This window comes from Sporothrix brasiliensis (genome assembly GCF_000820605.1).
Source record: "Sporothrix brasiliensis 5110 chromosome Unknown Cont20, whole genome shotgun sequence".
NCBI lineage: Eukaryota > Fungi > Ascomycota > Sordariomycetes > Ophiostomatales > Ophiostomataceae > Sporothrix > Sporothrix brasiliensis.
This window is the reverse complement of record NW_024467139.1, coordinates 3,042,411-3,064,477: the sequence shown is the minus strand read 5'-3', so window position 1 is coordinate 3,064,477 and position 22,067 is coordinate 3,042,411. Positions and strand designations below refer to the sequence as shown.

Here is a 22,067-nt window from a genome sequence, read left to right as displayed (position 1 = left end):
GATGTCACTGGAATCGCCGTGGGATACCTTTGTTACTTGACGGTGAATCACAACTGTCTGCTAACACGATATGATGGCTCAATACGAATGACAAGGTAACTGTCCGGTACTCGGCATCACGCAGTGAAAGAGACAAGGCTGCTTCTACTCCGAGTGTGCCAGTGCAGCCAGCAACACGCTACGCTACGCTTCTTGCTGCTCGTTGCGGGCCACCGCACGGTAGGACAGCCGCACAACGATCGCCAAAGTGTAGGAGATTTGCTTGCATCGTGCGTTGCTAGATAGTTTGATTTGTCTGGCCGTCCAATTTACTTTTCTGCTTGCTATTTGAATGCTACTTGAATACGAATCAAACATTGCAGTCTCGATCCAACAGGCTCTCAAATATCATCCGGACCGGCCACTTTGGTGATGGTGCCGTCCTCGGCGACGCTAATCTTCTTCTTGGCCAGACTGGCCTTGACGGGGTTCTTGGCATGGAACAGAGCCTCGATCTCCTCCAAGTTCCAGCCGCGGGTCTCGACGAAGAAGAAGTAGATGACGACAATGCCAAAGGCGTCCCAGATGACGTAGAGCAAGTAGTACTTCCAGCCGGAATTGGCAATGGCAATGGGTGGCACGTATGTGTTGAGGACCTTGACGGCGTTGTTCATAAAGGCCAAGTAGGCCATGCCCTTGGCGCGGGCATTGTAGGCGAGGACCTCGACGGGATAGAGCGACTGCATTGGTGTCTGGGGGGGGGGGGGGGTGGGGAGGAACAATATTAGTATGAAGAGAAAAGAAAAAAAGAAAAAAAGAAAAAAAAAGAAAAAAAAAGAGGAGGATACATACCCATGCAAAGGCAAAGCACACAAGGAAGACGTAGAGAAAGGCAATGCCGGTGCCGCCGACGGCGGGCCGGCCTGCTTGTTTGGCCGTGCACGCCGTGATGATGGCCATGGACACGGTCATGCCGGCGCTGGAAATCATGAGCAGCTTCCGACGGCCAAACTTGTGGACGAGACTCAGGCCCAAAAGGGCGGCCACGGCCATGACGGGTGTCTGGATGGCGTTCAGCAACAGCTGCGTCGAGACACTGGTGATGCCGACAGTTTTGACTGGGGTGGTCAGACACAGATGTTATACTGAATAAAAAACAAGAAAAAAAATAGAACAAATGATGGGAATGTAGCAGTGTCACCACGGTATGGCTTACCCATCAATGGAAAGTAGTAGCTGGTCGGAGGCAAGTCCAGCTCGCCGAACCACGAAATGCAGGAGACCAAAAAGATGCGGTAGCGATCGGCGCGGGTGCGGAACAGCGACCGGAAGTCCCACCAGCGCTTGTCGGTGCCATCGAGCTCAATGACCTCGGCCATTTCTTCTAGCTCGAGGTTGGCCACTAGCGCGTTCGGGTCGCCGTCGCCGTGGTACTTGATGAGAATGGCCTTGGCCTCCTCCTCGCGTCCTTGGGCGTAGAGCCTGGTGGGGGTTAGAAATTGTGGAGGAAATAAATAGAAGAAAAAAAGAAAAAGAAAAAAGAAAAAAGAAAAAAGAAAAAAGAAAAAGAAAAAAGAAACACTCAAAAGAATCGTACCATCTCGGGCTTTCCGGGATAAAAGCAATTGCGCACAGCATAATGACCGACGGCAGACCCTGGACGGCGAGAGGCAGCCGCCAGGGGTAGGACAGGGTCGTGTCAATGTGGTTGAGGCCGTACTCGAGCCACGTCGAGATGATGGTCCCCAAGAAGAAGCAGGCCTGGTAGCCGCCGGTGAGCTGGGCGCGGTACTTGGGGTACGACATCTCGACGACGTAGGCCGGACCGGCCGTCTGGACCAGCACGGCGCCGACGCCGAGGATGAAGCGGCCGGCCTCCAGCATGGCCAGGTTCTGGCCGGCCGTCTGGAGGATGGCGCCGACGACACAAATGGCCGAGCCGAGGGCCATGCCGACCTTGCGGCCGTATTTGTCGGCACACGGGCCGGCAAACAGCGAGCCGGCAATGTTGCCAATGACAAACAGGGCGGCGACCAGGCCCTGGTTCTTGGTGGTGATGCCAAAGTATTTGGTAAACTGGGGGATGGCAGAGAGGCCGCCTAGAAATGTGAGTCAGTGTTTATTCCTTGTGGCTTGTGTGTGTGTCCTTGTTCCTTGTTCCTTGTGGCATTGTGTCTTATGTGTGAAGAACAACCCCCCACATACCAAACGTGTTGGAGTCAAAGCCGTTGGTGGCACAGCACAGGTAGCCGACAAAAATGCAGCCGTACAGCTTGAGGAAGCTCTTGCGGAAGGGACGCGGGTTCTCACGCAGCAGAGCAGCCTGCATGCGCGACTCGGTCATGATATTCTGCGTCGTGGCATGCTTCAGGCTGTGGCTGTCCTCCTCGTGATGGGAGGTGGCCGTGGCAAGCTTTGCTGTAGAGTCAGCCATCGTGACGAGATGACGGTGGTGATGACGGCGATGTGGTGACGAGGTGATGACAGATGGTGATCCTCTCCAAGGTGAGTGTGGTCAAGGTGAGTGCGGTGGACGGGAAGGCTGTCCTATATACACGTGCTGTTGACACGGCCTTCTCGTCGTCTTTTTCTCTATTCTCTCTCTTTTCTCTCTTTTCGTCTCTTTTTTTTCTTTTTCTTTTTCTTGCCTCCGGGGCACATGGCTGACCCACACCATCTGGACGACCCCAGATCTGCAACCCCTCAAAAGAGATATCCCCAGAAAATTACGGTGCCTGCATTTGGTAATTCTGGTCATTTGGGGTCCATACCTTGGGACACTAAAATAATGCCACCCACCGACTATGCCAAAAACATCGAGGCCGTTTCTTTTGCTCGCGGCGTCTGTCTCAACACGGCGATTTAACCGGTCACATGATCGCTTATATCTGCGTGAGAGTAGGTTACGAGTACGCGTTTTGTCTTGAAGAATTGACGAGAACATGACATGCTAGGAAGGTTAGGAATGTTTTGGTGTATAGTGATTATTCCATTTATTTCTTGCAATTCACTAGTGACGGGATTCCAAACGCGTAACACAATTCGTTAGGAATCTTTAGTCGAATTGACGACGAGACGTTTATGGAATAAAAATAATAACACGACTGAAACATGGCGCTACTATCTTAACAGAATCGCGGCGAACGTTACTTTATGAGAATGAGAAGTTAAACACTACTGCAGATACTGGACAGTATATTTGATTATTTTTGTTGATATCCCATTGGTCGTGTACATCAGATAGGAGCGGATGGTATACAGTCTATTGATCTTGTCTATCTCTATCTATTCCTTCTTTGCAAACTCGACGGGCAGCACCTCGTGGACGAACGTGTCGAGTTTTTCGAGCTCCTATGGTGCAAAGTCAGTTCGTCTGGCAGTCTATCAATCACAGAACGGGACGCATGGGTCCGGAGCCTACCTCTTGTGTGACCGGATTGGCGCCCGACGACGCATTCTTGCTCCCATCGACGACAGCGCGGACGGGGTGGCCGGCCGCCTCGAGCGCCTTTGTGCCCTCGTTGCCGTCCGCGCCAGAGCGGTCGACCACAAAAACAGGCGTCTGGGCGTTGGCATCTCTGCAGACACCCGCGAGGCTCGGCAAGGCCAGTCGCTCGGTGATGCCCAGGACGCCGTTGATTGTGTTCTTGGGGTCGGCCAGCGTCGCCAGCAGGGCCACGGCCAGGCCCTCGTTGTAGCCGCCGACGGCGACGCGGTCCGGGTGGCAGCCCTTGACAATCTCCTCGTCGACGATTTTCTGGACGAGGGCCTCGTTCTTGGCGCGGATGGCCGGGTCGTTGGGGGCGCTGTAGTCGAGGTAGGGGAAGATAAAGGCAATGTGGTTGCAGTGGCCGAGCGCGCGCAGCGGGGCGACCATAAACTGCCAGTCGGCGCCCTTGTCGGCCGCGGAGTGGCACCACACAAATGTCGAGGTATGGCAGGTCGGGACGGCACGGACCCGGAGGTAGTCGTCTGTGAAGATGAGAGGATCAAAGGGGACGGGGGCGGCCATGGTGAGGAGGACGGGCGTTGACAGAAATAGAATAAGAGTAAATAATAATATTGATAATAAAAGACAACAAAGAAGCAGGTGGATGAGAGAGCAGACTCTACTCTTACAGAACAGGACAGCTGTTCTTATTATATCTCCTATTTGGTAGAACGCTGTTGTTTCTATAGCCAAGAGTCGGAACGTATCATGATGTTCGTCTTGATAGAACGAGGTCCGACTGCGGTCACGAAACGGTGATGCTCCACTGACACCGCGTGGATGCCGACTCTGTCTGAATGGGACGTTAAACGACCACCTGACCGGCTAGACGATGTGTCTGAGGCCGACATTTAGCCGAGCGGGGAGGGAATTCGCATCGTTGCAGTGCGGAGTAAGTCATCCGTGTAGTTGGCTCTACTCTACTGCTAGCTCGACTGCTAGCTCGACTGCTAGCCCTACCCCATTCCCCACGCTTCGTTGAGTGATTGTATCCCCTGGGCCGTGCTGACAGCCGTGACCTCCTCGATCCGTTGCAGCATGTGGACCAGTTCCGCTTGCTCGTCTGGTTTCTTGAAAATCCGACCGCCTATAGAGTGCGTTGGTTGTGTGCGCAATGGTTAGTCTTTGTAAGCATGGACATATCCCGAAGCAAACGTGTGTCTTCTCGGCGACGTACATAGGACGAGGGGCTGCACGGCGTTGACGAGCACGCCCGGGTGCTTGTCTCCCGTTGTTTTGGTCATGCCGCACAGCTGCAGCGCATGCTCGAGAATCTCAGTCTGTGGAGGTGAACGTGTTAGATTAGACGTGACATGCAATGCAAAAGGTCTGCCGACAGCAGCGCGCACAGCACAGCACACCACCCGCCCTACCCTACCTCGACGGCTCTGGCAAAGCCGAGAAAATCCATCCCCCGCGCGGGGTGGGGATTGTGCAGCGCCAGCAGCACCTTGGCCAGGTGGTAGAACTGCATGGCAATCATGTGCCATGTGCAGAGGTAGAAGACGTGCGGAAACGGCCCGCCGTCGTCGAGGACGGCCAGCGGCTGGAACGACTCGGGCAGGGCTTCGTGCCACGCCGAGACCTCCCGCTGCAGGTCGCTCCAGCGATCGGGGGGGTGGGTGTCGCTGTTGTCGCTGTTGTTGCTGTTGTCGCTGTTGTTGCTGTTGTTGCTGTTGTACTTGTTGTTGCTGTTGTACTTGTTGTTGTTGATGTTGTCGATGTTGTTGATGTTGTTGCTGTTGTTGCTGTCGTCGCCGTCGCCGTCGCCGCCGCCCCCCTGCCCAAAACAGTAGTCGACCACCTCGGCCATGAGCATCGTCATCTGCTCCGTCTTGACATAGTCGTAGTCGCCGCCCCAGGTGATGTCGACCTTCCAGTGGCGCGGCAGGATGGCCGTCGGCCGGCGCGACGCCAGGGCCACCATAATCTCCTCGCGAAAGTACGTCCAAAAGGCCGTCCGCTTGAGCGCGCGGAAGCCAATGTTTTTGCGGTTGTGGATGAAGAGCGACGAGCAGCCGCGGCGGTGGAGGTCGTTGCGCAGGTCGTTGCGCTGGTCGTTGCGCTGGGCGCTGCGCTGGGCGTCCGTCTCGCGGTCCGCCGCCGCCTCCTTGTCCCCGCCGCTCTCGTAGCTCAGCATCTCGTACATGCGCAGCACGACCGTCGATATGGGCAGCACGTTGTCGAGCGCCGTGGCCGGGTCGGCGAGCGCCGGGATGAGGTCCTGGATGCACAGGTCGTGGAACTGCGAGGCATACAGCTTGTCGTGCGGCCCGCTGAGTGCGCTGCTGTGGACCCCGTATCGGGACCCTTTGCGCCGGCGCAGATGGCACGCCGACAGGGCGAGCACGGCGTGCAGCAGAACCGGGCAGCTCAGGGCCAGAAACGGAACGAACGTCTCGAACTGGCGGTGCGGGTCGTTGACGTCGAACCAGCCGGCCAGGTGTTGCGTGTAGTGCTGGAGCAGGGCGGCAATCTGTGGATCCCGCAGCGGCTGCGCTGGCCCGGGCGTGTAGATGACGGAGCCGGACGCACGCATGCGGACAAGAGACTGCACGGGGTCCACGATGGTGTCGGGGCTGCCGCCGCTCGTTGTGGAGTACGGGGAGGCGAAGTCGGTTGCATTGTGCGACGGCGTCGGGGCGGTTGCGGGAAACGCCGGTGTCGAAACGGGCTCTGGGACGGGCTGGTGGACGGCGTGTTCTGTTTCTGTTGCCAATGCAGGCACGTGGCCATCGTCGTCAAACGACACGCCGGTGTCTGCCGCCGGCGACGGCTGGGCGGGCGTGGAGACATTGGACGCCGTGTTGCTCTCGGTGTTTGCGTCGGTGTCGTCCGTGCTCGTGGATACGGCGTGTACAAAGCGGACTGCGCGCACAACAGTCAGACGTTCTTCTGGATTGTTGGAATTACTGGAGAGGACACGGAGGCACGCTCACCCTCGGGCGTGTCCAGCCAGACATGGCTCGCGTCAAACTGGAAGCCGCCGTTGCTCTCGGAGCGGCGGGCGGCCGTCTCGGAGACGTCATAGCGACACTCTCGACGCGCTATTTCACAGTGCCGACAAGTCGGTTTGCGTTCGTCACCTTGCGAGTCAGTCGTATGCTGTTCTGTCACTCTTCCACAGTCGATACACTATCGATAGACGTACATTTCATATGCCGTTTCCGACAGGTGATGCTGTCTTGTCAGTACGACATGCCGAATGAGAATCTGCCTGGCCGCAGCCAATGCATCCTCGTCCCTGTCCTTGGAAAAGAGTCTGCTTACCAACCTGCATACGGCCGTGGAGAGTCAGCAAGGAACCGAAAACATAAACAAACGCAGCCGAAAACAAAAGCAACGTTTACCCACCGGTCCGAACGCGCCGATAGACCTCTCGTGTCGGGGCCATGGCGCCATATTCAGAAACGAGACGAGGATAACGATGAAAACAGACGCAGAGCCCGGTTCGAGAGTCAATTCATGTCGAACCGGCTACCAGTGGATATGGAGTCTCTCGTCTCCGTTTCTCCTCACGAGACGACCATTTCCCCGCTCGCACGCCCACAAGACCCACGACCCACACAAAGGACTACGGCTGACGCCCAAGCAAGAACTTAATTTTGTGCCAACGGCGTGTTAGTATAGTTTGTTCAAGTTACCTCAAAGAGGTCGGTCGGTCTGGAAGCCGTGCGCTGTGCAGATGCCACAATGCAGAACAGTGTATTCAAATCAATATGCAAATCGCCCGCTCATACAATGGCCGAAATACGTCTGTTTATTGCATCCTGTATGATTTGTCTACACTAGTAAAGGTCCACTTTCCCCCCGCCCTGGCACAGGCTCTCGATAATGGCCAGGTCGTTGAGCGCCTCCTCGGGCCCGGCGCGCGGCTGCGCCTTGCCGCCGGCAATGGCCTCGAGGAACGCCTTGACCTCCAGCTCCACGCCCCGGCTCTTGATCGTCTCGGTGCGCCGCTCGCCCGACAGCAGCTCCAGCGTCAGCACGTAGCCGTCCGGGCCGTCGGTCAGGTGGAAGCTGCCCTGGGTGCCGAGGATGACCAGCTCCGTGGCGCGGCGCGGCGACGCAAACGACATGGACAGCGTGCCCGTGGCGCCGCCGCTCAGCACGAGGCCGGCGTTGACCGTGTCGAGGGGCGGCAGGTGCGGCGCGACCTGGCGCGCGTAGCCGTGCGTCTCGACGACCTCCTGGCCGGCGATGTAGCGCAGCATCGCCGTCTGGTGCACGCCGCCGTCCAGCAGGAAGCCGCCCTGGTACGCGGGCACCTTGCGCCACGGCGTCTCGTAGTACTTGCCGCCGGCCGCCTGGTTGCGCCAGATGCGCAGGTGCAGCTGCGTGATGGTGCCCAGCGCCTGCTCGTCGACCACCCACTGGCGGCCGCGCTCAAACTCGGGCATGAAGCGGATCTGCTCGGCGACGCTGAAGACGAGGCCCTGGCCGGCGTACGTGGCCTGGTAGTCGCGGATGAGCTGCCGCGCCGTCTGCACGTCCTTGGCCACCGGCTTCTCCGAGAGGACGTGCTTGCCCGCGGCCCAGCAGCGCCGGACGATGGCGGGCTGCACGGCAATGGGCAGCACCACGACGACGGCGGCAATGTCCTTGCGTGCCAGCAGGTCGTCGAGCGTGCGGCCCGGCGTGTCGTCCGAGTACAGCTCGACGCCTGCCTGGCCCAGCCTCTGCGCCTCGGCGACCAGCGGTGCCGCGGTGGCCTGAGAGCGCGAGTAGATGGCCTTGACGCTGGCCTTGTTGGCGACGAGGGCAGGGAGGTGCTCTGCAGTCGTCAGTGTGCTGGTCTGGATGGTCACGTCGTTGTCACGTCGTGGTCACGTCGTGGTCACAGGAACTGGACATACCTTCCGTGGCAAAGATGCCGGCACCCAAGATGGCAATTCCGGCCATTGTGTAGATGGAGGTGTGGTGGAGGAGAGGTGGTGTGGTCGACAGGGTCTTGGTCTTGTTTCGTTCCTGGGAGGATTGCCTTTGCTGCACAAGTCAAACAGCTCTTTCTGGAATCAACAGCTTTCCCCTCTTTGTCATAGGACGTGCAGCTTGTGCGGCTGTACATATATAGGACATCCCGGCAGACGCCGAATTCGATTCCGTCGTCGGCGACAGCGTGTTGGTGTGAGATGCTCGGCTACATCCCAAAATGGACGTAGGCGACGTCTCCTCTTTGTTTTTGTAACAGCCCAAAATAGGCCAACGACCCGAAGTCGGCCTGCTTGGCGTCGAGTCCGTCACAAACGTCATGCTGCAGAGTGTGTCGTATTGTGTACGCCGAAAGAGGCGGCCGCATACCGGCCGCGGAGGAACAGAGTCCGGCATCCATTCGGCGTTCAGACTGGACTGTGGACGTGGTGACGACGTATTTATTTGATGATTTATTTGATTCTTGTCGTGTCTGTAGATGTGTCCAGCCAAGTCTCAAAGTCTCAATCCCCTGTAACTGTTGCTTCACCTCGCTCCCGTCAAAATGGCCGTCCAGCGAGTGGACATTGACCAAGGCTGGGAATTCAGACAGGCCAGCAGCCTCAACAACGCGACGGCCTCGTCGTTTTTGCCCGTCGCCCAGTTTCCGACGGTCGCCCACATCGACCTGCTGCACCACAAGCTGATTCCCGACCCCTACATTGACGACAACGAGCTCACGTGTCTCTGGGTCAACGATGCAGACTGGACCTACCGCACGACCCTGCCCGCGACGCCGCTGCCGACGCCGCAGGCGCGGGCCGTTCTCGTCTTCGAGGGCCTCGACACCGTCGTCGACGTGTTCCTGGGCGGCACGCGGATCCTGTCGAGCAAGAACATGCACGTCGAGCACCGCGTCGACGTGACGGATCAGCTGCGGGCAGCCGGCGGCCCGTTGTCGCCGGAGTTGTCGCTGGAGCTGCAGTTCAGGGCGGCGCCCGCGTTTTCGCGGCAGGAAAAGAAGCGCATCGGCTACAAGGGCAACGAGACGGACGTGCACTTTGGTGGGCCGGAGCGTCTCTTTTTGCGCAAGGCGCAGTACCATTGGGTAGGTCTGTCCCGTGGTACCACTGGCACAAGTACATGCTATACGATGCTATACGATGCTAATACGATTCTTAGGGCTGGGATTGGGGCCCGGCCGTCAACACGTCGGGGCCCTGGAAGCCCGTCTACCTCGAGGTCTACGAGACGCGCATCGACCGACTGGTGGTCCGCCAGCAGGTGTCGGACGACTTGGCGGCCGCGACCATCAGCGTCCAGGGCCGCGTGGAGACGGTCGCCAAGGCGCAGGAGCACGTCCATCTGCACGTCAGCGATCCCTCCGGCGCGTCTCTCCACAGCCACAGGCTTCAGACGGCGGCGGATGGCTCCTTTGCCACGACCGTCGCCGTGGACACGCCCCAGCTGTGGTACCCACACATGTATGGCGACCAGCCTCTCTACACCGTGTCGGCGAGCGTGGCCCTCCCCGACGCAGCGTCATCTCAGGACAGCACCATCACCGGCACCAAGACCAGCCGCAGGATTGGCCTGCGCCGCCTCCGGCTGCTGCAGCACCCGCTCAAAGAGGCCGCGGGCACGTCGTTTGTCTTTGAAGTCAACAACATCCGCCTCTTCTGCGGCGGCTCCTGCTGGATCCCGGGCGACTTTATGCTGCCGCGCATGACGCGCCAGCGCTACCGCGACTGGATCCAGCTGGCCAGGGACGGCCACCAGAGCATGATCCGCGTCTGGGGCGGCGGCATCGTCGAGTCGGACGACTTTTACGACCTCTGCGACGAGGCGGGCATGCTCGTGTGGCAGGACTTTCTGTTCGCCTGCGGCAACTACCCGGCGTCGGGCGATTTCCTGGACAGCGTGCGCCGCGAGGCCGAGCAGCAGGTCGTCCGCGTCGGCCACCACGCGAGCCTGGCGCTGTGGGCCGGCAACAACGAGGACTACATGGTGGCCGAGCGCTGGGGCTGGGACCTCGACATGAGCGACGAGACGGGGCCCTGGGACCAGACCAACTTCCCGGCCCGCGCAATCTACGAGCGCGTGCTGCCCGCCGTTGTCGAGACCCTCGGCGGCGACGTGCCCTACTGGCGCAGCAGCCCCTACGGCGGCGCCTTCTCCAACGACACCACCGTCGGCGACACCCATATCTGGGATGGTACGTGTCGCGGAACCCCGTTCACCAAGGAAGAAAAGGAAAAGAAGCATGCTAACCGTCCTCCGCCCACCGTCCAGTCTGGCACGGCAAGATGTCGGCGTACCAGGACTACAAGAGCTACACGTCGCGCTTTGTCAGCGAGTTCGGCTTCGAGTCCTGCGCGTCCGTGGCCACGATGGAGCGCGGCATCACCGTGCCCGCGGAGCGCCACGCGCAGTCGCGCCTCTTTGACATCCACGACAAGGGCCCCGGCCACGCGCGCCGCTACCCCATGTACATGGGCGAGAACTTCCGCTTCCGCATGAACCCCTTCCGCGACTTTGTGTACTGCACGCAGTTCTTGCAGGCCGAGGCCCTGCGCTACGCCTACAACTGCTGGCGCCGCGCGTTCCGCGGGCCCGGCGAAGAACACTGCGCCGGCGTGCTCGTGTGGCAGCTCAACGACATCTGGCCCGGCACCAGCTGGGCCCTCGTCGACGTGGACCGGCGCCCGAAGCCGGCCTACTACATCACCAAGCGCGCGCTCGCCCCGGCCGTCGTCGGCATGGAGCGCACCGTCACCGGCGCGCCGTCCTACATCACGACGGGCTATCCGCCCGACCGGCACGCCCTGGACGTCTGGGCCGTCAACGGGGACCTCGCGGCCCGCCACGCCACGCTCACGCTGGCCGCCTACAACATCCACACGGGCGCCCCGGTGCCGCTGCCGCGCGGCGTCGCCGCGACGCGCAGCGTAGTGCTGGCGCCGAACCAGACGACCGAGCTGGTGCGCCGCATGGCCATTCCCGCGGCCGACAGCACGGTCGTCGTCGCCTACCTCGACGGCCCTGCGCCAACGGCGGCGACGGCCGCGCCGCCCTCGCGCCTCGCCCGCTGGGTCTCCTGGCCCGAGCCGCTGCGGCTGGTGCGCATGTCGCCCGCGCTGGCCGTCACGGCGACCGTGTCCGACGCCGGCGACCAGGTCCTGCTGACGGCCAATGCGCCCGCCAAGGGCGTCACGCTGCACGTGTCGCCGACAGACGGCGTGGCCGACGCCGTCTTTGACGACAACTTTGTCGACCTCGTGCCCGGCGAGACCGTCGCTGTTGGCGTCCACGGTCTGCGCGGCCGCGCGGTGGAGGTGCGCTTCCTGTACGACTGGGAACTAAAGGAAGGATTCGAGTTGTAGACGTGTTACTATGGGGGAATGTACTGTTGAAAATAAAATAGGGTCAATCAAAAACGTTCCACTTCAACGAGCGACAGATAGCAATCACATCCTTGTCGTTCCCATGTCCTCTTGCCACTGTGCGCGCACGGCATCCAGCAGCCCCGGCGTCGTATACAGGTCTGTGGCCGCCCCCGCCATGGCCTTGGCCACACGCATGGCCCGTGCAAAGGCAGCACGCGTCCCCGAGGCCGCTTCAAAGTTGGGACTGTGCGGTGCACCACTGCCGCGGCCGGCCGGCGGGACCGCAAAGCTGACGTTGATGCTGGGCAGCACATAGCTGATGTCGCCCTGGTCGGTGCTGCTCTTGATCCATGTCGGGCCGTCCGCGCGCAGCGGCGGGTTCGGCAGGTCGTCCGTCGGGGCGAGCGCGGCCCAATGCGCCGCGTACTGCGCCGCCAGCACGCGGTTCGGCACGTGGTCGAGGTAGCCCGGCTCGACGTCGATGGCGACCGATGCGCCGGTGGCGTCGGCCCCGGCACGGAAGCAGCCCTCGACCTTGCCTTGCAGCGCGCGCAGGCGGTGGGCCCGGGCGGCCCGCAGTACAGCGACACCGGCCGCATGGGCGTGGATGATGTTGGTGCCGCCGTCGCCGCCGTCGGTAATGTGCAGCCCAATGACATCGTCCGGCTGCGTCTGCTGACGGAGGGCCGAGATGGCCGTATACGCGACCACAAGGGCGTCCAAGGCGTTGATGCCGCGCCAGGGCTGCTGCGCGGCGTGAGCAGCGCGGCCGGTGTAGCGGACGCGCAGGCGGGTGAAGGCGGCGGTGCGTACGAGGGCGCTGTTGTGGTCGATGCCCGGGTGCGAAATCATGGAGACGTCGACGCCGTCATACGCACCGGCGGCAAGGCACCGGATCTTGCCGCCGCCGCCCTCTTCGGCGGGTGTCCCGACGAGAAGGACCTTTCCGGGCAGCGTCTGGCGGCGGAGCGTGTCGGCCGTTGCCAGAGCCGCAGCGACCGACACGACGGCAATCAGGTTGTGCCCGCACGCGTGGCCGAGTCTGGGAAGGGCGTCTGTGCGGTGAGTATGAGTATAGCGGTTGGATGCGAGCAAAGCCAACGCCACAGCAGTGACATACCCATCTCAGCATTAAAATTGACGACGGGCCCGGGTGCACGGGTGTCGTACTCGGCCGACCAAGCCGTCGCCATGCCATACGCAGCGCGAGTCACTGCCCAGCCCGTCTGGGCCTCCATAACAGCACAGAGGGCATCGTGTGTCATGTGCTCCTCGTATGCGAGCTCTGGATGGCTGTGAATGAATTTATTCAGCGGCCAGAGCACTGGCTCCAGGCCGTCAATGAATCGGTCGATATCGGCGAGGATGGGCTCCATGGATGGTGATTCGTGCATAAAAGATGTATTCGGAAGTAGTTTGTTATAAAGTGTACCGCGCCGGTTGGAGGGAACAACGTCTAAGAATAACAACAAACTTGTCGGCAGATGCACTTCCCTGATCGACGGGACAGTGTGTGCAGAGGATGTTTTTCGAGTAGATTGTGTCAAGTGTTGTATCGGATGGTTGACCAGCGCCAAGTGCATATCGGTCGGCTGTAGTATTGTGAGGAAATGCTACCGGGTGTTTATTAGACAAGCGCAGGCGAGGCGATCAACAATGGGCCTGGCCAAGGACGAGTAGATATGTCGGTAGTTGGGAAGACAATCAACCTTGTCAGCAATGGTTGCATCTTGTGATGACAATTTATGCTCCCTAATCTCCTCGCAACAACTGAGGGGTAACAGCCGTGGCGCCACTCTCTCGCGCGTCACATCACTGCGGAACAAAGCCTGTGCACTTTGGAAAAAGGGATGCGGAGTCGGCGCGGCACAGTGCTCGGCGCGGCACAGATCTCGGCGCCATGCAAAGGGTGGGGGTAAGCCGGTTGTTGTGGATGGTGGAACAAGCAAGACATTTGTGGGTGTTGTAACAAACCGGACGATTTTCTCAAAGTAGAGCCATGTATTTATATAGGAAAGGGGTGACACCTTACACAACGCTCTGTAGTTATATCAGACCGCCACGACTCTACAACCGACACATCAATCACACCACAGACGTACACCAACTTACCCCAACTTACCCATCATGGCCCCTGTTCTGGACGCTCCGCAGACGGTTGACTGGATGGGCCAGTCGACGCCGGTGTGGCCGATGCAGACCATCGACTACGCTCTGCTGCTGTCGCAGGACCCGGGCGAGGTCGAGCGCGTGCTGCAGGCGTGCCTCGAGGAGGGCTACTTCTACCTGGACCTGTCGGGTCTCGACGGACGACGCACGCTGTCGGACCATGCGGCCTTGCTGGCACTCATGAAGCGCTTCTTTGCGGCCCCGATCGAGGCGAAGAACGAGTTTGGCCTCTTGTCGTCGCACCTGGGGTGAGTGTCTCCGAGCACCGTTGGGCAACCCCACAACGCGACGCCAACCATGCCAACCATGCTAATGCTACGCACAGATACGAGCCCGTCGGCAGCCGCACAGGCGTGGCCGCCGGCAGCAAGGACGGCTACGAGATGCTCAAGGTGTCGCGCGACGAGATCCAGCACGACAGCCCGCGCATCCCGTCGCCCGTCAAGAACAGCGGCGACCTGCAGGTCCTGGAGAACGCCATCGGCAGCTGCAACACCGTCGCCAAGGTCGTCCTGTCGGCGCTCTCGACCGGCCTGGGCCTCGCCGGCGCCGGCCGCTTCGAGCACGCCCACCGCAACGAGCGGCCGTCCACCACGACGCTCTCCATGATGCACTACCTGCCGCTGGCCGACCTCGCCGGCCAGAACCGCCTGGGCCACCAGAAGCACACCGACATCAGCACGCTGACCCTGCTCTTCACCGAGCAGTGGGGCCTCCAGGTGCGCCGCCCGGCGGCGCCTGCGGCACGCGCGAGATGGGCTTTGTGGCGCCCCGGCGGCTGTGCGTTTGTGCACGTCGGCGACTCGCTGCGGTTTGCCAGCGGCCACCGGTTCCAGAGCTGCATCCACCGCGTCGTGCCCTTTGACCCGGCGGAGCACCGCTACAGCGTCGCCTACTTTTTGCGCGCCGCGGACGACACGCTCTTTGTCGACTCCGAAGGCCGCGCCGTCACGGCCGCGCAGTGGCACGACGAGAAGTTCAAGGCCTTTACCGACCCGGAGCTGTGGCAGGCCATGGCACCCAAGTCTATGATTCTCGGTGGCATGAAGGAGGACGGCGAGGACAAGCCGCTGTCGGCGCCGGCTGCGGCGATGGCCAAGGGAGCATCTGTACCGGTGCAGGTGGAGGCATAGATGGGACGTTGCCACAGGAAGACATATAGGATGAGTGAGAAGGAGAGTGCGGTGCAGAATACAACGTATTCAAGACGGTAATCCGTTCAATAGTGATATGTCCAAAGATATCAACGTGTAAAATAAGTAAGTTGAGACATAATATCAACGGGATTGTTGTGCGTCTATTTATGTTTATTTTTATTGTCAATAGTCTATACGTTTACATAGATCCATGTTAAAACAGCACAACTCAAATGCACAGAATACGACCCAAATGTGAAAACTCATTCCCATTCAACTTGCATAGCAACCCTGCTTCCTGCGGTGGGCTTAAGTCTGCTGACGGCAAGTCGGACGTTATGGAGATAACGTCGTTAAGACGTGGAAACGGGAGTCTGCTGATGAAAACTCGGGAATGTCTATCGATGCATCAGCAACTTGTCGGGATAATGAAACGACGTCCGTAAGCCGACGGCAATAGAACAAAAGTTGGTCCAGCCCGGCACTGCATCGTTGTCTAAGCCCCGAGCGGTGATTTCGATATTGAGCTTCCCATTGCTGCGGATAGCTTCCTTTGCTGGTGGGACTCTGTGTGTTAGTGCCGGTCTTGAGCACCGCTTTAGTCACTGCTCTTTTTTTCCAGTTCTGTTATACAACATAGTGAGATCGACGACGCACGTTTAGGGGCGAAAAGACGAAAGTGACGTCAAGTAAGATCCAGAACAGCCCTCGGAGTGTCTCAACAGCTCATTGAGCTCCTGGACATCGCCTAGCTCTACCTAGCTCTACTCTGCAGCTCTTGTCAATGTAGCTACTGCTGCAACAAAGTCTCCGCTGCCAAACGTTTACGTCAACGACCTGGCATCTGCTGTATTTAAAGCTTCGATGCCCCGCGACCTGCCCCGCGAGATGGAAAAAGACGAACAAACAGTATTCAAGTCAAACCACACAATCCTCGCACAACGTCCTCGCAATCCATCGACTTTCATTGACAACTACCATCACAATGGCTCCCACCGTCCTCGTTGTCCTCACCTCGCACGACAAGCTCGGCGACACCGGCAAGAAGACGGGCTGGTATTTGGTGCGCTCCCTCGCCCATCCTCGTCTTCCTTTTCCGTAGCCAATTGTCCGTACCGAGCACATGCTGACATGCACAGCCCGAGTTCGCCCACCCGTATGACGAGTTTGTCGACGCCGGCTTCGACGTGACCGTCGCCTCGCCCAAGGGCGGCGAGGCGCCGCTCGACCCGTCGTCGGTGGAGGCGTTCAAGGAGGACGCGTCGTCGGTGGCCTTTTTGCACAACAAGAAGTCCATCTGGCAGAACACGCAGCCGCTCCACTCGTTTGCCGGCGACGACGCCGCCGCCGCCAAGACCGCCCAGGCGTACGACGCGCTCTTCTACCCGGGCGGCCACGGCCCCATGTTCGACCTGGCCTTTGACAAGCAGAGCCAGCGGCTGGCCGCGGCGTTTGCGTCGGCCGGCAAGGTCGTGTCGGCCGTGTGCCACGGCCCGGCGGCGCTGGCCAACGTGTTTGTCGACAACGACGAGAGCAAGGGCTACCTGCTCAAGGGCCGCCGCGTGGGCGGCTTCACCGACGCCGAGGAGGCCGCGGCGCAGATGGACAAGGCCGTGCCTTTCCTGCTCGAATCGCGTCTGCGTGAGGTCGGCGCCAACTTTGGGAAGGCGGACGAGCTCTGGGGCGAGTACGTCGTCGTGGACGGCAACATCATTACGGGCCAGAACCCGGCGAGCGCCAAGGGCGTCGGTGCGGCCATTGTCAAGGCTGTCAAGAAGTAAGAGTGTACGGAGGTGTACCGCAGGAGGATCAAGGAAACGACAGGACGACTGATGTCACGAAAATCAAATCGTATTTAGGTATCTGAACAATGTAAATTGGCAAGGCCAGGACTCGCAATAGATTGCCGTGGGTCAGGTCAGGTTGACGTCCTCCATCAGAGACCGTCCATTTCCCTAGTGCAACTCCGCTGCAAGCGTGCCTCATTGTGGCCTCTTGACATCGCGCCACCGCTGCAGCCAGTCGAAAACGACGCGGTGCCACACCAGCGCATTCTCCTTCTTCAGCACATAATGTCCTTCATCTGGAAAGTTGAGGTAGCGTGCCGGCACGCCCTGGAACAGCAGCGCCCGAAACACGGACTGGCCGTCGGTGACGACGCAGCGGTAGTCGAGGTCGCTGTGGATGACCAGTGTCGGTGCAGCATAGTCTTTCCAGGCAGCGACGCGGTCCGGGCGGGCCGGGTTGTACCGCTGGATGTTGTCGTTGTTCTCCCAGGCGTACCCAGGGCCCGAAAACGTGGCAAGGCCATCAGAAAAGTCGGATGTCAGGCCCATAAACTCGGTTGTGAAGACGGCGTCGTGACAGACGGCCGCGTTGAACTGCTTGCCCAGGGGGCTGCCCAGCAGCCACGCGACCATGTAGCCGCCATAGCTGCCGCCGGCGACAATGGCACGACTGCAGTCAATGTCAGGAACGTCTTGGAGGGCCAGCATGCATTTTTCAAGATCGCGGTACGGCGAGCCGCCCCAGTTGTTGTAGATGCGTGTGGTGTGGTCGAGACCAAAGCCAACGCTGCCCGTAATGTTGGGCATGACAACCGCGTACCCCTGCTCGGCCCACACGGCGGCGTTCCAGCGCATGTGCCACTCGTCGTCGAACGCACTCTCCGGCCCGCCATGGACAACGAGGGCCAGGGGCAGTTTGGCAGGCGAGCCTGGTTTGCCGTGGTTGGATGGTCGGACCACCCAAGCATGGACAAAGTAGCCCGCAGCTGTGTTGCCGTGGCCGTGGCCGTGGCCGTGGCCGTTGCCGTTGCCGTTGCCGTTGCCGTTGCCGTTGCCGTTGCCGCCGTCGCTGTTGTCACCGTCGTTGTCGTCCAAACCACCGCCCTCAAAGTACATTTCCGACACTTGGTGGTCGTACGACAGACCAAACCGCGCTCCGTCCTTGGTGGCGGTGGAAATAACGCGCGGCTCAAAGGTGTCGGTGTCTCCGTCGTCCTCGACGTCGACCATGTGGAAGAAGCGGCTGTCGACAAGAGACGAGCCAGAAATCAGCACCGAGTACGACGACAGACGATCGTCGTCGGGTCGGCGGCCTTCGCGCCGGATCACGTAATACTCACTGACGGATCCCCGACCGCCACTGATCCGCCGTGGCCGTGCCCCGGCCCGCAACTCCATGACAAACAGGCTTGCTCGGCCGCAGTCGCGACCCTTGATAAAGACAGCCTTGCCGGACGGAGCAAACTCAAACGCATCCGGCACGGGACCGTCGCGGGAGAGCGCCGCCTCTTCTCCCGGCCCGGCCACGACGATCGACGCGTCGTGCACAGCGCCCGAGACAATGTGGCCGAGATGCACGCGGAGGTCGGCAGGGCAGGTGAGCGGGGCCCACAGAAACGCGACCATTGTCCCGTCGGGCGAGAAGCGCGGGTTGAGAGCAAGGCCAGGAGGACTGCCGCCCGATGCCGACGCGGGACTGGTGCTGGCCGCTGTATGCGACACCCGGATGCGCGCTGGTTTGTATGCCGTCGGCGATGCAAAGCTGTCCAGCGGCACATAGTACACTTCGGTGCAGCTGGTGTGGTGCATATTGGCCGGGGCCGGGTCGCGGACGACAAAGACGACGCCCTGGGCGCCAATGTCATACGAGGCGGTCGGATCGAGCGGATCGAAGATACCAAAGGGGGCCTCGAAGCGCGGAGGCGCATGCTGGAGAGCGTTGTGGAGATCACTTAGAGACCAGACAAAAGTCCGGTCGTCGGGCAAGGCCGACGACGACGGGCGCCGGGCGAGCGACCCGTACCAGATGGCGTATGGCTGGGGCGGTAGATAGCGGTCCCAAGCTCGGACCTGCCAGGTGTCGTAGATGCGGGCTGAGCTGCCTGGCTGGGGAGGTGAAGGAGGCTCTGGAATGGTGGGCTCGACCGATCTAGACGGATCGTAGTCAAAGTCGATCAGCTGGTCGAGGGGCGAGATCTCCTGGGGTGGGAACCGCATCTTCTCGTTGTAGAGCTGTCCATCCGCGCCGACTTGACCAGCCACGGCAAAGGCCACAGACCCATCCGGCAGGGCCTTGAGACGGAGGGCCTTGATGGGGGCTGCCACATGGCCGGCGACATAGGGCTTGAACGACGGGTGGTCCATTTCGTGGTACGTAGCCTTGCCCACGACGACGTCTGTTGACCCGTTCTCGTTTGGCCGTAGCCACAGCAGCTCGTCCGCCGACCCGGGGATCCAGGCCATGTCGCCCAGTTTGCTGACATCATTCGATTTGTCGACGACAAAGGGCCACGAATTGCCGTTATTGACGTCCAGCATGAACAGCTCCTTCTTGGTCGTGCCCTTGATGTTGCCATCGTCGACAAAGCTATGCGTTGACACGGTAAAATAGGCGATGCGGCCAGACGGACAGGGCACGGCGCCCGACCGTTGCGGTGCTGCGAGAAACGTCTCGGGTGTGAGTTTCTGTTGGAGAACCATTTTGGGTGCGTCGGCGGGAGATGCACGGAAAAGAAAAAAGGAGCGAGCAATCGTGGTGTCAATTGAAGAAAGAGCTCTCGATCATTCCTTCCGTATATGAAACTGGCCACAATTTCCCCTCTCCGGAGGAAAGAGTTCAAGAGCCGCTCGCTCCTTCTTTATCTTCCAGATCAACGGTAGTCAACCATATTTTCTTGCAGTGATGATGCGGCCGGCTTACGCAAAGGGTAGGTGCGAGTGCGTTGTTACGTGGTGCTGTAAGTAGAAGTGGGGGACATCGCGCAGGCTCCTCCAATAGCCGACTAGGAAATCGACGCAATACACGCCTTAAACATCCGGAGAACAGCCCTAATTCTAGGCAACGGTCAATCGACAGCCAAGAACGACGTTTGTACAAATACCTAAGAATTAAGGTTAATAATAAGACCCGTGTATGGCGTACTTTCTTGCATTGACAAATATGCTTTGAACCCATTTACCTGGCTGCCTTTATGGACGGCACAATAATGCGACGATCTTACTTGAGAAATATTCGAGGACTCATTGCCTGCATGTCATCTGCAAACGGACAGAATGCACTGTGATCAATCATAAGTAAAGAGAGTATATTGTTGCAAGAGTACCATTGCAAGCGAGTGTAAGTCTAGTCTAGATGTGATTGGATGAAATTCGTATGAGTACAAAACGATGAAAGTAAATAGATGAGAAGGAATATGTAAAAATGAAACAATGAAACGCATGCTGGATATCGGTCAAGTAATACCACTTGTCTCAAGGCATCTTTTGAAATAGCATTCATCACCTGGATGCCTCAACAGCGGCGTCCTGGTCGGTTGCCGCCGGGTTGATCTTCTCGTTCTTTTCGGTCTCCGTGTCGGTGTTCACGTGGGCCGTGGCGGCTGCCGGTGCCTCCGCAGCTGCCGCCTCCCCCTCCGAACCAGCTTCGCCACCGCCGTTGGCCTGCAGAGCCGCCGCCTCGGCCGCCCGGCGCTGCTTGCGGCCGTTGCCCATTTGCGGGAAGAAGTAGCCCGGCTGGAAGCCGGCCAGGATGGCGACGGCAATCATAATCATGAAGCCTTCGAGGACGATGAAGGACGGCTCGTCCTGCATAATCTTGTTGCCCCAGCCGCCGGCCATTTCGGCGATGCGGTAGATGCAGCGGATCAAAATGCAGCCGTAGGCGATGGTGACGGCAATGATAAAGGTGCGGAAGCGGCGGTGGTGCCAGAGGGCGAGGGCGGCTTCGGTCGGCTGGCGGCCGCGGCGGTCGCGGCCGGCGATCCAGGCCTTGACGCGGATGAAGTAGTCGAGCGAGGCGAGGCCAAAGAAGGCGAGGACGACGACCTGCAGGACGATGCCGGCGATGATGAGGCGGTTGCCGGCATTCAGCAGCTTGGTGTTGGTGTACCCGGCCGAGGCGGCAATGGCGCCGCCGGCGGCCTGGATGAGCAGGCAGCTGACATCCAGCGGCACGAACACCCAAGGGTAGAGCGTGGGGCGGATGCGGGAGAGGGCCGGGCAGAGGGCGAGGCAGACGTGCTGCAGGGTCAGGTAGATGCCGATGCAGATGAGGGTGGGTGCGAGGATGATGGCGCAGATCTGGGTCTCAAAGGCGCTCTGGTCCCACGGGTTGGCGTGCAGCGGGACGCGGGAGGCGTAGCCGGCAAGCTCGAGGGCGGCACCGGCGGCGATGAAGCACGAATAGCTCCAGGTGCGGCGGGGGAGCAGGCCGAAAATGAGGGTGATCAGCAGGGCAGCCGTGGCAATGCCGTAGCCGGCGGCAAAGAAGGCGTTGATGCCGACATTGGGATAGTAGCCGAGCGTGGTAGCCTGGACGGGGCAGGAGGGCGAGACCTCTTTGCAGTTTTTGAACGGATGCGCCGTGACGTTGACAGTCGATGCCATGGTGGTGGACGCGTCCGACTCGGGGTCGTCGGGTTGGTTGTTAGGCAAAGTGGCGGATAAGTGGCGGATTGTTTATATAAATAGGAGGCTATTCAGTCGAGGGCCTCTGTTGACAATCTACCGCATCGTGCGACCTGACGATAAATGGGGAACAGATAAAAGAATGCAAGAAATCAAAGGGGAAAAAAGGAAAAAGAAAAGATACAGGCGGGAGAAAATAACAACGATCGAAACCAGCTTGCTTTGTAGTGACGGATGCGAGTACGAACCAAAAAAAAAGTGAAAGAAAAACACACCTATTAGGAAAGGGGCCCCGGGAGACAAGCGCCGGACAGAACGAGGAAACAGACGGACACACTAAACACGAATACTGTGGACCGTTGGAGGGATCACACGCGAACCAAGCCTAAACTCAAAAGCGAGGGAGCATTAGCAGCGAAAGCAACGCAGAAGCACAAGCGAGCCCCAGCAAGCGAGGTCTTGATGGCGGGCTCGGTGGGGCACTTGGAAGCGAGGGTTGCATTCGGACTCCATGACTGTTTGCGCCTGCTACATCCCGATGGTACAGAGAATTTGTTTTTATTTTGTTCTGCTTGTACGCTAC

General features: G+C 59.7%; 10 protein-coding genes across 10 annotated transcripts; 3 read left to right on the top strand and 7 right to left on the bottom strand.

The window, feature by feature from the left end:
- Positions 1-380: 380 nt before the first annotated feature.
- Positions 381-2,413, bottom strand: SPBR_06851 (uncharacterized protein; the record flags this gene model as incomplete). Its single annotated transcript, XM_040765107.1, has 5 exons — positions 381-731; positions 832-1,097; positions 1,196-1,461; positions 1,613-2,078; positions 2,185-2,413. 5 exons carry the CDS (start codon positions 2,411-2,413, stop codon positions 381-383), a joined length of 1,578 nt encoding a protein of 525 aa, XP_040616837.1.
- An 851-nt stretch (positions 2,414-3,264) lies between these two features.
- Positions 3,265-3,991, bottom strand: SPBR_07813 (uncharacterized protein; the record flags this gene model as incomplete). Its single annotated transcript, XM_040766067.1, has 2 exons — positions 3,265-3,330; positions 3,401-3,991. 2 exons carry the CDS (start codon positions 3,989-3,991, stop codon positions 3,265-3,267), a joined length of 657 nt encoding a protein of 218 aa, XP_040616836.1.
- A 434-nt stretch (positions 3,992-4,425) lies between these two features.
- Positions 4,426-6,863, bottom strand: SPBR_06682 (uncharacterized protein; the record flags this gene model as incomplete). Its single annotated transcript, XM_040764938.1, has 5 exons — positions 4,426-4,556; positions 4,647-4,749; positions 4,848-6,337; positions 6,409-6,516; positions 6,824-6,863. 5 exons carry the CDS (start codon positions 6,861-6,863, stop codon positions 4,426-4,428), a joined length of 1,872 nt encoding a protein of 623 aa, XP_040616835.1.
- A 394-nt stretch (positions 6,864-7,257) lies between these two features.
- On the bottom strand, positions 7,258-8,371 carry SPBR_07486 (uncharacterized protein; the record flags this gene model as incomplete). The annotated part of the gene is made up of 2 exons (XM_040765740.1): positions 7,258-8,243; positions 8,326-8,371. The coding sequence occupies 2 exons, from the start codon at positions 8,369-8,371 to the stop codon at positions 7,258-7,260; spliced, it is 1,032 nt and encodes a 343-aa protein (XP_040616834.1).
- Positions 8,372-8,945: 574 nt separating this feature from the next.
- On the top strand, positions 8,946-11,763 carry SPBR_06577 (beta-mannosidase precursor; the record flags this gene model as incomplete). The annotated part of the gene is made up of 3 exons (XM_040764833.1): positions 8,946-9,488; positions 9,563-10,595; positions 10,673-11,763. The coding sequence occupies 3 exons, from the start codon at positions 8,946-8,948 to the stop codon at positions 11,761-11,763; spliced, it is 2,667 nt and encodes an 888-aa protein (XP_040616833.1).
- Positions 11,764-11,847: 84 nt separating this feature from the next.
- On the bottom strand, positions 11,848-13,142 carry SPBR_08984 (uncharacterized protein; the record flags this gene model as incomplete). The annotated part of the gene is made up of 2 exons (XM_040767110.1): positions 11,848-12,821; positions 12,887-13,142. The coding sequence occupies 2 exons, from the start codon at positions 13,140-13,142 to the stop codon at positions 11,848-11,850; spliced, it is 1,230 nt and encodes a 409-aa protein (XP_040616832.1).
- Positions 13,143-13,893: 751 nt separating this feature from the next.
- Positions 13,894-15,068, top strand: SPBR_07436 (uncharacterized protein; the record flags this gene model as incomplete). Its single annotated transcript, XM_040765690.1, has 2 exons — positions 13,894-14,183; positions 14,261-15,068. The coding sequence occupies 2 exons, from the start codon at positions 13,894-13,896 to the stop codon at positions 15,066-15,068; spliced, it is 1,098 nt and encodes a 365-aa protein (XP_040616831.1).
- Positions 15,069-16,056: 988 nt separating this feature from the next.
- Positions 16,057-16,852, top strand: SPBR_07765 (thiJ/PfpI family protein; the record flags this gene model as incomplete). The annotated part of the gene is made up of 2 exons (XM_040766019.1): positions 16,057-16,134; positions 16,211-16,852. 2 exons carry the CDS (start codon positions 16,057-16,059, stop codon positions 16,850-16,852), a joined length of 720 nt encoding a protein of 239 aa, XP_040616830.1.
- A 201-nt stretch (positions 16,853-17,053) lies between these two features.
- On the bottom strand, positions 17,054-19,558 carry SPBR_06660 (uncharacterized protein; the record flags this gene model as incomplete). The annotated part of the gene is made up of 1 exon (XM_040764916.1): positions 17,054-19,558. One exon carries the CDS (start codon positions 19,556-19,558, stop codon positions 17,054-17,056), a length of 2,505 nt encoding a protein of 834 aa, XP_040616829.1.
- Positions 19,559-20,356: 798 nt separating this feature from the next.
- On the bottom strand, positions 20,357-21,463 carry SPBR_07493 (RTA1 domain protein; the record flags this gene model as incomplete). The annotated part of the gene is made up of 1 exon (XM_040765747.1): positions 20,357-21,463. The coding sequence occupies one exon, from the start codon at positions 21,461-21,463 to the stop codon at positions 20,357-20,359; it is 1,107 nt and encodes a 368-aa protein (XP_040616828.1).
- Between the last annotated feature and the right edge of the window lie 604 nt (positions 21,464-22,067).